Source organism: Rattus rattus, chromosome 14 (assembly GCF_011064425.1).
Source record: "Rattus rattus isolate New Zealand chromosome 14, Rrattus_CSIRO_v1, whole genome shotgun sequence".
In the NCBI taxonomy this organism is placed as follows: domain Eukaryota; kingdom Metazoa; phylum Chordata; class Mammalia; order Rodentia; family Muridae; genus Rattus; species Rattus rattus.
Genome location: NC_046167.1, coordinates 28,602,203 through 28,617,218, shown reverse-complemented (window position 1 = coordinate 28,617,218; position 15,016 = coordinate 28,602,203). Strand labels below are relative to the sequence as shown.

General features: G+C 39.7%; 1 protein-coding gene across 1 annotated transcript in view; it reads right to left on the bottom strand.

Annotated features, from left to right (window-relative positions):
* The window catches only part of Mpp7 (membrane palmitoylated protein 7), an 88,906-nt gene that overhangs the window by 15,232 nt on the left and 58,658 nt on the right, over positions 1 to 15,016 (bottom strand). The window contains exon 11 of the mRNA XM_032885218.1: positions 13,484 to 13,564. Within this exon, the coding sequence (XP_032741109.1) occupies positions 13,484 to 13,564 (81 nt within the window). The remainder of the gene's footprint in view (positions 1 to 13,483; positions 13,565 to 15,016) is intronic.

The following is a 15,016-nucleotide window of genomic DNA, read 5'->3' as shown; positions in this document are numbered from 1 at the left end:
TTATCAACCAAACTATCTTTCAGGAAAAAGTGGCAAAGTAGAGACCTCAGATGAAACAATTCAGTGCTAATCTCAGACTGTTGCAGAAAAGAATTCTTTTAGATGGGAAGAAGTGATGAGGGAATTTGACTCTTTAGGAATAAAGTGGTAACACTCAAACAGCTTGGTATGCAGACTGTTTCTCCTCTTCCCGATTCAATGCACACCCACACCAGTCTTGTGCTCTCTAAAAAATGTTAAGCATATGGTTTGTCCATCCTTCTACTTGTTTGGTCAAGGGAAATAAAGACCCATGTGTTACCCAATTCTTGTACACGAAGTTCACCATTATTGCCGTATTTGTTAATAGACAAAAGTGGGGGTGGTAGAGGAACCTTGGTATGCAGACAAACTGCAGTATTTCCATGCCAAAAATATGCTACCCAAGAACTGCTGATGTTTGAGACATCAAACACCACTGAGATTGCAGGTGCACTGTAAATTCATGCTAAATAAAAAAGAATGTGCAAAGACAAATTGTTTTCACTCTGCAATTCAACATAAAGTGGCAAGGATTACGGTCATCCCCAATGATGAGTGCAGAACAGCATGACAGGTGGCAGAGGGGAAAGTCCAGTAAGGGCATGGACATGTCTGAGGTGGAAATCCTCATCATGGCTGTGATAATGCTAACACGTATGCACACACACGCTGAAACAGACCTATGTCCATTCTACATATTTCAGTTGTATCTTTTAATAATGTTTAACAGAAAACTAGGAACTGGGAAAAGGAACAACCTAAAAATTTAGACATTAATTAGTTAATTAATTATGTGAGGTACATTCCACAGGGTACGTATGGGAGGAAACTTCCTGGAGCTGTTTCTCTCTATCCCCCATGTAGGTCATAGGGATCAAACTTAGGCTCCCAGGCTTGGAAGCAGGCTCCCTTCCTTGCTAAGACTTCATGCCAGTCCCAAAGCAATGACTTTTTAAGGCCAAATAGCTTCAGTTATGTCCCAAATACTAATTCTCCTTATCAGGCCAGCAAATATATTATAATACAAAGTCCCTTCAACAGTCGCTTGCTCCTCCCCACGGAGCATCAAGAACTGGTGTTGTTCTTAATGCAATGTCACAGTCTTCCCAAACGTAGGATTAGAGACTGATAGATTTTATTCCATCACGAAAACTAGTAATACATTTCACAGTAGGAAAATACTTTGTTGAGTGTATATTGCATGATATATACTCAATAGCAGAAACATTATTTAAGTGAAAACTTTTTCTGTGTTACAAAGGGGGCTAAATTCATTTATTAATTATTTTTGTAGCTGATATTTGCTGGTGTCCCTTTACTCCCCCCATCTTTATTAAATTGGGTATTTCTTATTTACATTTCCATTGCTATTCCCCTTCCCGGTTTCTGGGCCAACATTCCCCAAACCCCTCCACCTCCCCTTCTCTATGGGTGTTTCCCTCCCCATCCTCCCCCCATTACTGCACTCCCCCCAACAATCATGTTCACTGGGGGTTCAGTCTTGGCAGGACCAAGGGCTTCCTCTTCCACTGGTGCTCTTACTAGGCCATTCATTGCTACGTATGAGGTTGGAGCCCAGGGTCAGTCCATGTATAGTCTTTGGGTAGTGGCTTAGTCCCTGGAAGCTCTGGTTGGTTGGCATTGTTGTTCATATGGGGTCTCGAGCCCCTTCAGCTCTTTCAGTCCAGTTAACAGAAAGATTTAAAAAGAGAGAGATTAAAACAATAACAACACTGGAAGCTACCACAGAATCTTTTGATAGATACATATCAGCTGTTTGAGCCCAAGAATAACAGCACTTACTAGACTTAGCATCCCTTAAAAATACCATCACTGCATGATGATACCTTGCATTATGAAATACATACTTGACAGTAGACTCATAGATTCTCAGCGACACCACATTCAGCTTTTATATTAAGTCCAAAGAAGAAAACTGCACAAGGACTCACTTCTCAAGATGAGTACCTTCACTAAAAGATGTGACTGCCTTCTTATGCAGAAAAATGATACATTCAACAATAGTTTTAAAAAAGTACAAAAAAGCACCAATCCTGGTCACTCAGCTTTTTCCAGTAACATAGTAACATCTGCACAATTACAACACGGCGTCAAAACCAGCAAATCCAATACCAATGAAGTACAATTAGTTGAACTACAGAGAGTTCCATGTAATATTAAAAAACCAGACTAGGATTTAGAAAAGCTTATATACAAGTCTGATGTGAATGTGTGCAGAGATGTGTGTATTACACAGGCTAATGACACCCTACCGATGAGCACATCCATATTCTTTAATAAGAAGCAGAACATTGAGATCCCATGAATTCCCCTGAGTTGTCCTCTTAGCCCATGTCCATAGGTCCTCTACCCACACATTATAGTTGCTGAAGACATAACACATATTCTCTTTCAGGCCTGTTTCTGATGCAGTAAGAACAGATGTTAGCTTTAAAAAGAGCTTAGGTTACAACGCAAGACCGGAAACACCAGGGAAGGTAAATAAGAGGATTTGCAGCTGGATCTGAGATGACCAAACTGAGCAGATATGAAGAACAGGATGTGGGAAAGCAGGAAGTTAGAATCATGGGGTCTGCTGGCTTCCACTCTTATGATCCCATCCAAGGAGCACACACACGTCACCATTGCATATCTTTGCTTCTAATGCAGCTAATTATAACAAACTAAACAGTAAGAATAGCCTCTAAGAAACCCAATTTGTCCCAGAAAGGAGACAATACCAGATGACCTTGCAGACGGGGAGCTAAATATGACATAACTAAGAAACGCTGTGACTCTATTTTGATAAATGTGGTCATAGATAGTAAAATGGCTGCTCACATGTGGTAGTCTAAGTAGGAATGGCCCTCATAGACTCAGGTATTTGAATGCTTGGTCCAAGGGGAGGTGTGGCCTTGTTAGAGTATGTGTGGCCCTGTTAGAAGAAGTGTATCACTATATAGGTGGGCTTTGAGGTCTTCTAAGCTCATGCTCTGCCCACTGTGGAATCCAGTCCCCTTCTGCTGCCTGTGGATCAGAATGTAGAACTCTTAGCTCCTTCTCTAGCAACATATCTGCCTGTATGCTACCATGTTTTCGGCCATGATGATAACTGACTGAACATCTGGACCTGTAAGCCAGCATCAATCAAATGTTGTACTTTGTAAGAGTTGCCTTGGTCATGCTGTCTCCTCACAGCAATAACACCCTAAGTAAGAGATCATGCAAACATGAAAGAAAGCATACTTTAACTCTGCTAAGGTCAGAGACCAATAAGGCCTGAAAGGTCAGTAGACTGTAATGCTCCGGGGTTTACTGTGTATCAGATAGCCAAAGCCATAAGTTAAGAAAGTTACCCCCTAACTGAGGAAGCAGTCTGAGTACAGCATGTTATAGTCTCCCTGGGTGGGGTCAAGGGAACATGCACAGTGGGTAGAGCTAGTTACATGGTTTGGCCCATGATGTACTCAGAGAATTCACCAATCTTAACAGGAATCATCCCAGTCTCGCCCATTTTCTTCTATAAGCCTGATGAAAGGCTCTAGGCATGTAGTTTAATGTCTTTTCTTTGTAGTCTCCTCCTGCTCATAAGAGTTTCTCCTACTTCCTTATAAAACATTTCTACTAAGATCAGGGACAAGACCAGGCTACCCACTCTCTCCCTATCTATTCAACATAGTACTTTCTGTATTTTAGTCAAAGCAAACAGACAACTAAAGGAGATCAACAAATTGGAAAGGAGGAAGCCAAAAGATGGCTATTTGTGGATTATATGATAGTATATGTAAGTGACCCAAAAATTCTCTCAGAGAACTCCTACAGCTGATAAGCACCTTCAGCAAAGTGGATGGATATAAAACTAACTCATATCAGTAACCCTTTAGACAAATGATAAATAGGCCAAGAAAGAAATTAGAGAAACACCCTTTACAGTAGCCATGAATAAAATAAAATATCTTGGTGCAACTCAACAAGAAAGTGAAAGATCAATAAGAAAAAACTTCAAGTCTCTGAAGAAGAAACTGAAGAAAATATCATACAATGCAGAGATCTCCCATGCTTATGATTGGTAGGATTAACGAAGTGAAAATGGCCATCTTACCAAAGCAATCTAGAGATTCAATGCAAACCCCATCAAAATTTCAACACATTTTTATAGAGCTTGGAAGATCAATTCTCAACTTCATATGAAAACCAAAAATCCCAGGATAGCCAAAACAATCCTGAACAATAAAACCATGTTGGGGGGAAATCATCATTTCTGACCTCACGCTAAACTACAAGAAATAGTGATTAAAAAAAAAAAAACTTTCATGGTATTGGTACAGAAACAGACATGTTGATCAATGGAATCAAACTGAAGACCCAGAAATAAACCTATGGACATTTGATTTTTTTATAAAGAAGTCAAAACCACATAATGGAGAAATGAAAGCATCGTCAGCAAATGTTGCTGGTCTAAAGGATGTCTACGTGTAGAAGAATGAAAACCGATCCATACTTATCACCCTGCACAAAACTCAAGTCCAAGTGAATCAGGAACCTCAACATAAAACTGGATACACTAAAAGTCAAAGAAGAGAAAGTGAAAATACCCTTGAACACATTGGTACAGGGGACAAATTCCTGAACACAGCACTAAAGGCTCAGGCTTTTAAGATCAACAATTGATAATGGGACGTCATGAAATTATAAAGTTTCTGAAGGCTAAGGACACTGTCAATAGGTCAAATCAGCCGCCTACAGATGGGAAAGGACCTTCATCAACCCTGCATCTGACAGAGGGCTAACATCCAAAATTGATAAAGAACTCAAGAAGTCAGACACCAATAACCCAAATAAACCAATTAAAAATGGGGAATGGAACAAAACAAGAGAATTTACAACAGAAGAATCTCAAATGGCCCAGAAGCACTTAAAGAAATGTTCAAAGTCCTTAGTCTTCAGGGAAATGCAAATCAAAACAACCCTGAGGTTCCATCCTACACCTGTCAGAATGACCATGATCAAAAAATCAAGAGATAGCACATGCAGGGGAGGATGTGGAGCAAGGGCACATTCCTCCATTACTGGTGGGAGTGCAAACTTGAATAACCACTTTGGAAATCAATCTGGCAGTTTCTCAGAAAACTGGGAATAATTCTACTTTAAGACAGGTATACCATTCCTGGGCATATACCCAAAAGATGCTCCAACATCCCACAAAGATACTTGTTCAACTATGTTCATAGCAGCTTTATTCAAAATAGCCAGAAACTGGTACCAACCTAGATTGTCCCTCAACTGATAATGGATTAAAAAAATGTACATCTACATAATGGAATTATTCAGCTATTTTTTAAAAAAGGCATCATGAACTTTGCAGGGAAATGGATGGAACTTGAAAATACCTGAGTGAGGTAACCCAGTCCTAAAAGGATATACATGGTACATACTTACTTATAAGCAGATATTAGCCATAAAACACAGGGATCATGTTACATTCCACAGAGCCAAAAAAAAAAAAAAACAAAAACAAAAACAAAACAAAACAAAAACAACCTAAACAAGAAAGAAGGTACAGTGAGGAAGCTTTAATTTCACTTAGAAGTGGGAATAAAATAATCATAAGAGGAAGATAGTGAGAGAGAACTGGTAGGGAGGGGAATGAGGGTTCAAGATTAGGTGTGGAGAAGGACAGGAGAGATGACTGGTAGGCCAGGAAAATGAATGAAAATCTATAACTGACAGGGTGGGAAGGTGGGAGCATCTCTAGGAAGAGAGACCTTAGAGAAGGAGGCACCCAAAAATCAATGGGAGTGACTTGACTATGACTCACTACATCGAGGATATAGAACCTGAAGAGGTCACCTTCTGTAGGTGGAACCCCAGTGGAGCAATAGAGACACTAAATCACCCATAAAATTTTCCATGCAGTTTTCTGGCCTGTGCCTTCTGCCAGGCCCCACAGTTTGAAGATCCCCCCAGGAGGTCTGCTACAGCCAGGAGGTCCTGGGAGGCCTGTGGCAAACCTGGGACACAGGAGGCAGCCTCCAGACAGAGACACCCAGGCCAGTTAACACCAGAGATAACCAGATGGCTAGAGGCAAGCACAAGACCACATACAACAGAAGCCAATACACTGGCACCATCAGAACCCTGTTTTCCACCACTGCAAGCCCTGGATTTATCAACACACCTGAAAACCAGGACAGTGACCTAAAATCCTATCTCATTAAGATAATAGAGTCTTTTAAGGAGGATATAAATAACTCACTGAAAGAAATACAGGAAAAAACCAAGTAAACAGGTAGAAGCCCTTAAAGAGGAAACAAAAAAAAAAATCAATTATAAGAAACAACAGGAAAAAAGGTAAAGGAATTAAACAAAGTGGTCTGAGACCTAAAAATGGAAGTAGAAAAAAATAAAGAAAACACAAATGGAGGCAACCATGGAAAACCTAGGAAAGAGGTAAGAAGTCATAGATGCAAGCATCACCAACAGAATACAAGAGACAGAAGAGAGAATCTCAGGCATAGAAGATATTGACACAACAGTCATAGAAAATTCAAACAGAAAACCCCAAAACATCCAGGAAATTAAGGACATAATTAGAAGACCAAACCTAAGAAGAACAGGAATAAAAGAGAGCAAAGATTCCCAGCTCAAAGGACCTGAAAACATCTTCAACAAAATCATAGAAGAAAACTTTCCCAATCTAAAGAAAGTAATGGCCATAAATGTACAAGAAGCCTATAGAACACCAAATAGACTGGATCAGATAATAATAATATCATAATAATCAAAACACTAAATGCACAGAACAAAGGACATTAAAAGCTCTAAGGAAAAAAGGCCAAGTAACATATAAAAGGCAGATGTATCAGAATTACACCAGACTTCTCAACAGAGAACCTAAAAGTCAGAAGAGCCTGGAAAGATGTTATACAGACCCTAAGAGAACACAAATGCCAAACCTGGCTACTACACTCTGCAAAACCCTCAGTCATGATAGATGAAGAAACCAAAAATTCCATGACAAAACCCAAATCTAAGCTATATCTACTAATCCAGCCCTTCAGAGAATTCTAGAAGGAAAACTCCAACACAAGCAGAGTACCTAAACCAAAGAAAAAAACAAGATATTAATCATCTCATAACAAAACCAAAAGGAGAGAATCATATAAATCTAATGCCACCTAGAACAATATACAAAACAAACTGACAGTCATCTGTCTTTCTTATCTGTCAATATAAACAGACTCAATTCCCCAATAAAAAGACATAAGTTAATACGCCGTATTTGCAAGCAGGATCCAGCATTCTGCTACATACAAGAAACACACCTACATGACAAAGACAAACACTACACCTCAGAGTAAAAGGCTGGAACAAAATCCTCCAAGCAAATGGTCCCAAGAAACAAGTGAGATTTGCCATCCTAATATCCAATAAAATAGACTTTGAATCAAAAGTTATCAAGCAAGATAGGGAAAGACGTTTCATATTAAAAGGAAAAATCCACCAAGACAAAGTCTCAATTCTGAACATCTATGTCCCAAATGCAAGGGCAGCCACACTCGTAAAAATTTACTAAAGCTCAAAACAAACATTGAACCCCACACAATAACAGTGGGAGACTTCAACGCTGCACTCTCACCAATAGAACAGGTCATTGAGGCAGAAGCTAAACAGACACACAGTAAAACTGACAGAGGTTATATATACAGAACATTTCACCATAAAACAAAAAAAAAAATACACATTCTTCTCAGCACCTCGTGGCACCTTTTCTAAAACTTACCATACGATAAGTCACAAAACAAGCCTCAACAGATACAAGATTGAAATAATTTCATGCACCCTATCAGATCACCAAGTACTAAGGCTAGACTTCAATAACAACAAAAACGCAACAGAAAACCCTCAAATCCATGGGAAACTGAACAACTCTCTATTCAATGATAACTTGTTCAGGGGAAAAAAATTAAAGAAATTAAAGAATTTTTAGTATTCAACAAAAATGAGGGCACAACGTACCCAAATTTATGAGGCACAATGAAAGCAGTGCTAAGAGGAAAACTCTTAGTGTCCGCCTAAAGAAACTGACGCGCTCCTACACTAGCAACTTAGGTTGCACACCTGACAGCCCAAGAGCAAAAGTAAGAAAACACACCCAAGAGGAGTAGGAGGCAGGAAACAGAAAATCCCAGGGCAGAAGTCGACCAAATAGAAACAAAGTGAAGGATCCAAAGAATCAACAAAACTAAAAGCTGCTTCTTTGAGAAAATCTACAGGACAGACAAACCCCTATTCAAATTAACAAAATCAGAAATGAAAAGGGAGACATAAAAACAGAAACTGAGGAAATTCAAAAGATCGTCACATCCTACTATAAAAGCCTTTATTCAACAAAACTGGAGAATCTAGATCAAATGGATGATTTTCTAGACATATCACCTACCAAAGTTAAATCAAGAGCAGGTAAACTATCTAAACAGGCCACGGCACCTCAGGAAATAGAAGAACTCATTAAAAACCTCCCAACCAAAAAAAGCCCAGGGCTAGATGGCTTTAGTACAGAATTGTACCAGACCTTCAAGCTATTTCATAAAAGAGAAATAGAAGGAACACTACCTACATCATTCTACAAAGCCACAATTACTCTGATACCTACACCAAAGAGACTCAACAAAGAAAGAGAACTTCAGACCAAGTTCACGTATGAATATTGATGCTCAAACACTTAATAAAATTCTCTCAAGCCAAACCAAAAAACACATCAAAAAAATCATTTACCCTGATCAAGTAGGCTTTATCCCAGGATGTATTCCAGGGATGTAATGGATATGAAAATCCATTAATGTAATCCCCTATATAAACAAACCCAAAGGAAAAAAATCACAATCATCTCATTAGATGCTGAGGAAGCCATTTGACAAAATACAACATTTCTTCATGTTAAAAGTATTGGAAAGATCAAGAATTCAAGTCCCACACCTAAACATAATAAAAATAATATATAGCAAACCAACAGCTAATATCAAATTAAAATGGAGAGATACTTGAAGCAATCCCATGAAAATCAGAGACAAGGCAAGGCTGACCAGTCTTCTCGTATTTATTCAATATAGTACTTGAAGTTCTAGCTAGAGTAACAAGACAACAAAAGGAGATCAAGGGGATAAAAACTGGAAAGGAAGCATTCAAGGTATCACTATTTGCACATGAAATGATAGTATACACAAGAGACCCAAAAAAAATCTACAAGAGAACTTCTACAGCTAATAAACAACTTCAGCAGACTGGCTGGATATAAAATTAACTAAAAAAAAAAAAAATCAGTAGCCTTCCTTCATAACAACGATAAATGGGCTGAGAAAACAATAGGGAAATAATACTCCTCACAGTAGTCACAAATAATATAAAATACCTTAGGGTAACTCTAACCTTGCAAACTAAAGATTTGTGCAACAAGGATTGGTAGGATTAACATAGTAAAAATGGTCATTATACCAAAAGCAATCTATAGATTTAATGCAATCCCCATCAAAATTCCAACATAATCCCTCAAAGACATGGAGGCATCAATTCTCAATTTCTTATGAGGAAAAAAAAAAAAAACAGGATAGTGAAAACAATTCTTAACAATAAAAGAACTGGGGAAATGACCATCCCTGATCTTAAGCTATACTACTACAAACCAACAGTGATAAAAACGGCATTGGTGGAATAGAATGAAGACCCAGAAATAAAACCACACATATATGGACACTTGATCTTTGACAAAAAAGCCAAAAGTATACGATGGAAAAAAATAAACCATGTTCTATAAATGGTGCTGGTCTAACTGGCAGTCGGTATACAGAAAAATGAAAATAGATTCATATTTGTCACCTTGCACAAAGCTCAAGTCAAAGTGGATCAAGGACCTCATCATAAAACCAGAAACACTAAATCTAATAGAAGGGGAAGTGGGAAAGAGCCTCGAACTCATTGGCATAAAGGGGGGCGGGGATTTCCTAAACAGAATTCCAAAGGTTTATGATCTAAGATCAAGAATTGATAAATAGGACCTCATGACACTGAAAAGCCTCTGTAAGGCAAAAGACATAGTCAATAAGACAAATCAGCAACCTACAGATGGGGAAAAAATTCTTTACTAACCTCACATCTGATGGAGGGCCAATATAAAAAATATATAGAGAAGTCAAGAAGCTAGTCACCAAAAAACCAAACCACCTAATCAAAAAATGGGGTATAGAACTACACAGAGAATTCACAACAGGGTTATCTCCAACGGCCGAGAAGCACTTAAAGAAACGTTTAAAGTCCTTAGTGATGAGGGAAATGCAAGTCATAACGACCCTTAGATTCCACCATACACCTACAAGAATGGCTAAGATCAAAAACTCCGGCAACAACAGATTCTGGCGAGGATGTGGAGAAAGAGGAACACTCCTCCATTTTTGGTGGAATTGGAGACCGATACAACCATTCTGGAAATCAGTCTGGAGGTTCCTCAGAAAATTGGACATTGCACTACCTGAGGACCCAGCTATACCTCTCCTGGGCATATACCCAAAAGATGGCCCAACATACAACAAAGACACGTGTTCCACTATGTTCATAGCAGCCTTATTTGTAATAGCCAGAAGCTGGAAAGAACCCAGATGCCCTTCAACAGAGGAATGGATACAGAGACTTGGGAGGTAAGAGAACCTCAAGACTCAAAAGGAGGCCCAGCAGTGGGGAGAAGGAACCTGTAGAATCCACCTCCAGTAGAAAGTCGGAACCAAGTGGAGGGATGGATTGCCATCCCACAGTCAAAAGAGACTTAAGTGTTACTACCTTCTGGGCTACAGTAGTTTGCAAGGACAGTTTGCTACAGGAGGGAAGGAGAAGTGTTAGCTTTGAGCAAGAAGTATCCTTACAGGATTATGTTCTGCTAGTCCACAGATGGCAGGACCATCTTTGGAGGTTGTGAAACCTTCAGGGGATGAGATCTGATTGGTGGAAATAGATTACCAGGGCCAGGACTTTGAAAGTCGAGGCTGGCCTCCAGTTATGGCTTGCTTTCTGCTTCCTGGTTCAAAAGCACTGCCATGCCTTCCCCACCAGGACGGAATCAATTCCTTTGCTCCCTGAGGTTGGCACTATCAGGTGCTGTGTCTACACTGAACAAAAGCAACTATCTGGGGAAGTGATATCAGAAAGCCTTCTGCCAAGTCCAAGTGAGAAAACCATTCTATCTCCTTCCTCTTCCCTATGAAGCATCCTTTCTACCCTGTTCTTCCTCCCAGTGAAACCCTTTCTATTCAGGTTTTCCTCTGTGAATTGGAGAAAACACAACCCATTCTATGCTGCTGCATACAGAGTCATATAAATTAGGACAAATGACGGAGATGACACAGCAGAAAAATGATGATTCTGCTTCCCCCTTGTCTTGGAACCTTCTAGATGTCTCCTGCAATCATGCACCTGATAAGGTTAGCAACTGTTTGGTAATATTTTCTAATTATTTGTACACTGGAATTCAACATCTGTTAAGAGAAGGGAATTAAAATTAAGAAAAAAAACCCCACCAAAATCCCACCCCTGCACCATTCCACATGTTTCTTCCCTTTCATCTGGGTTGTTGAAAACCAGAAGTTCCCTTACTTACAGCTACAAGTGACTACAAATAATAATTTGGAAAAATGTAGTAACAAGAAGTAACTGGAGGTAGCAGGGCAGTATAATTTGAAAATGTAGTTGAACTCTTCCAAAACTAGAGAACATTGCTAAGGGCGAAACATAAATGATTTTTTTTCCTCTTAAATGCAGCACTAAAACCACTTGAAAAAGCCAACCTTTACCGTGGCTGTTCAGACAGCTTGCTAACATCAACAGATTAAGTAGTCAAAAGCCGTTTTATTCTGGAGATCACAATGTTTCAAGTATTGTATTTCATTTGTAAAAATGCATATGAAAACCATTTTTATAAAAATAGATCTAACTCTGTGTACCCAAGAAAAACCTACCAAATTTGGTCTATTAAGCTATGGAAGGCCTATTTGAAATGCTACCTGCCAATTACTACATATAAAAGATAATTAAGAAACATTGGTGCTCTGAGAAGTCTCTTCCAGCTCTCTGTGGTTCTGTCTTTTTTTGAGCTAATTTAATTTTTTTTAAATTTTATTTTTCTTGGATATTTTATGTATTTACATTTGAAATGGTATCCCCTTTCCCCACTCTTCCATACCCTCTTCCCCCTGCTCCTATGAGGGTGCTCCCACTCCCACCCACCCACTCCCACCTCAACGCCCTGGTATTCCCCTACATTGGGGAATCGAGCCTTCACAGGACCAAGGTCTTTTCCTCCTATTGAAGCTGGACAATGACATCCTTTGCTACATATGTGGCTGGAGTCATGGGTCACTCCATGTTTACTCATTGGTTGGTGGTTTAGTCCCTGGGAGCTCTGGTGGGGTCTAGTTGGTTAACACCTGTTCTTCCTATAGGGTTGCAAAACCCTTCAGCTCCTTCAGTCCTGTCTCTAACTCCTCCATTGGGGTCCCCTTGTTCAGCCCAATGGTTAGCTGCAAGCATCCTCATCTGTATCAGTAAGGCTCTAGCAGACCCTCTCAGGAGACATCCATACCAGGCTCCTGTCAGCAAGCACTTCTTGGCAACAGCAATAGTGACTGGTTTGGTGGCTGCATACGAGATGGATCCCCAGATGGAGCAGTCTCTGGATGGCCTTTTCTTCAATCCCTGCTTCACTCTTTGTTCCTATATTTCTTCCTGTGAGTGTTTTGTTCTCCCTTTTAAAAAGGACTGAAACGTCTACATTTTGGTCTTCCTTCTTCTTGAGCTTCATATGATTTGTGATTTTTTTCTTAAGTATTCCAAGCTTTTGGATTAATATCCACTTATCAGCGAGTGCATACCATATGTGTGGTTTTTTTTTTTTTTTTTTTTTTTTTTGTGACTGGATTACCTCATTCAGGATGACTAGTTCCATCCATTTGCCTAGGAATTTCATACAGTCATTGTTTTTAACAGCTGAGTAGTACTCCACTGTGTAGATGTACCACAGGTTTAGTCTTTCTAATCATAAAACTAGTTTTAAAAAAAAACTCTGGAAAATACTAGCAATATTTGAGGGAACAGAACAGTAGGATTTTTTTTATTTAGAAGATAATTTGTAACTATAGGTTGATGTCATCTGTGCATTAAAAGTCACCACAAAAATCTCCAGTAGGTAAGCTGAAATAAAAAAAATAATAATCTGCCAATAATCTTTGCAGTATGGGGGGATCCTTGAATGTCTGCTGGCCCAGTTCCCTCTCTGAATGTGATATCACTGTGTGCTGTGCAGGGTTGAGGTGACCTAGGGGAGCAATCCTGAGAAGAATAATTAGCGCTATGTAAGCTTCCTAAGCGGCTATGACCACATGCTGGTCCTCAGAGAACCAGCAAGTGTCAGAGGACTCACGAGGTACTGTCACGCCGTAGTGCTGCGTGTCACTGATCAATAGCTTCCGCTTCAGCTCATTCAGCCCGACTCCAACAGGACCTGAAACAGAAGGCGGCAGAGACTGAGAATGGGAGTCTAATCCATCATGGTTGGCAAGAAGTCTAGATAAGCTGTATGTAGGAGAAGGACTGGCTTTCTAGCGTTGCTTCAAAAAAGTGTATATCCTTACCTTTTGGGGTTTTTTTCATAAAACTTAAAATAAAACATACTAAATAATATATTACCAAGTAATATATTACCAAGTAATATATTATTTTATAATATATAAATATAAAATAATATAAATAAATATAATTTATATTTATAATATAAAATAATATATAATAATGAATATATTACCAAGTAATCCATATACAATCACCTAAAATTGTACTTCATTCTTCATTCTTAAATACTTTTTAGAATTCAATAAAAGAAAATCATTGACTAGAGACATTTTGGCCAAGAAAATTTCAGACTAGCGGATCTGCAAGCTGCCCCAGGCCTTAACACATTTAAATCAACCAAATGCACACACAGAGAACACACAATGAGCAAGGCAGAGGGCATGTGCCATGACAACGGAAGATGGCAGCTACACCCTGCATCTAGAGAAAACGGCCAGTCAGGGACGAGATTGTCAGTAAACAACGGCCCAAGGAGTGGCCGTGAGCACCAGCCTGAATTCAAAAGTCATTTAGCATGAGCTGCACAGCTGGCCTTCCTTCCTCACCTTAAACCTCCCACGACTTGTGGTTGGGGTCTCCGGATGGACTGTACAGAGACATGGTTGGAGCACAGGACCCACCGAAGGTCAGCCTATCCTGTGCTAGATCCCAACTTGTTCCTATCCAAACTTTTCCTTCTAGGACGGTGAAGAAGGTGACATCCTGTCTAACCCCTGCTCCACTCCCATTTCATCCCCCACCCCCACACCCACACTGCCCCAGCAAGATCAAGTGCGCTCTTGGAGTGCATCGCAAAGCTCGTCCCAGACTCAGTATAGCACAGGAATTGACTGAGCGTTCCTTTGCCTTCCCCTTTCTCCTCTGTGGGCAAGAGGACTCATAGGAAAAGGATACTGATGAACTTGCAGGCATACAGAGACGAGACCAGCCAAATAGGAACTGTGAGTTAAGGGGATGGCAGAAGGAGAGGGGAAGGGGACTGACCTCTAACCTTTCCTACATGGCTGTCAGGAGCCTGTTTCTCTGTCAATGTTCCTTTGTTCTCCAAGACTCCATGAGAACTCAATGATATGCTCAAGTGACATTCACAGTTAACATAACTTACTAGAACGTACAGTTCCCCTCTCCAAATTAATATGCTTTCCTAGAACTAGCAAAACAGCAAAAAGAAAAGAATGTAATTTCTAACAACACAACTTTGGCAGGACCAGAAGGAAAACATACAACTAAGTCAGATGTCTGCATCCACTTAGTAGCTCAGACTTAGAGTTCCAGAGTTACAGTGCATACAAGCACAGAAACAAAAGGCCCACAGGTACAGGCG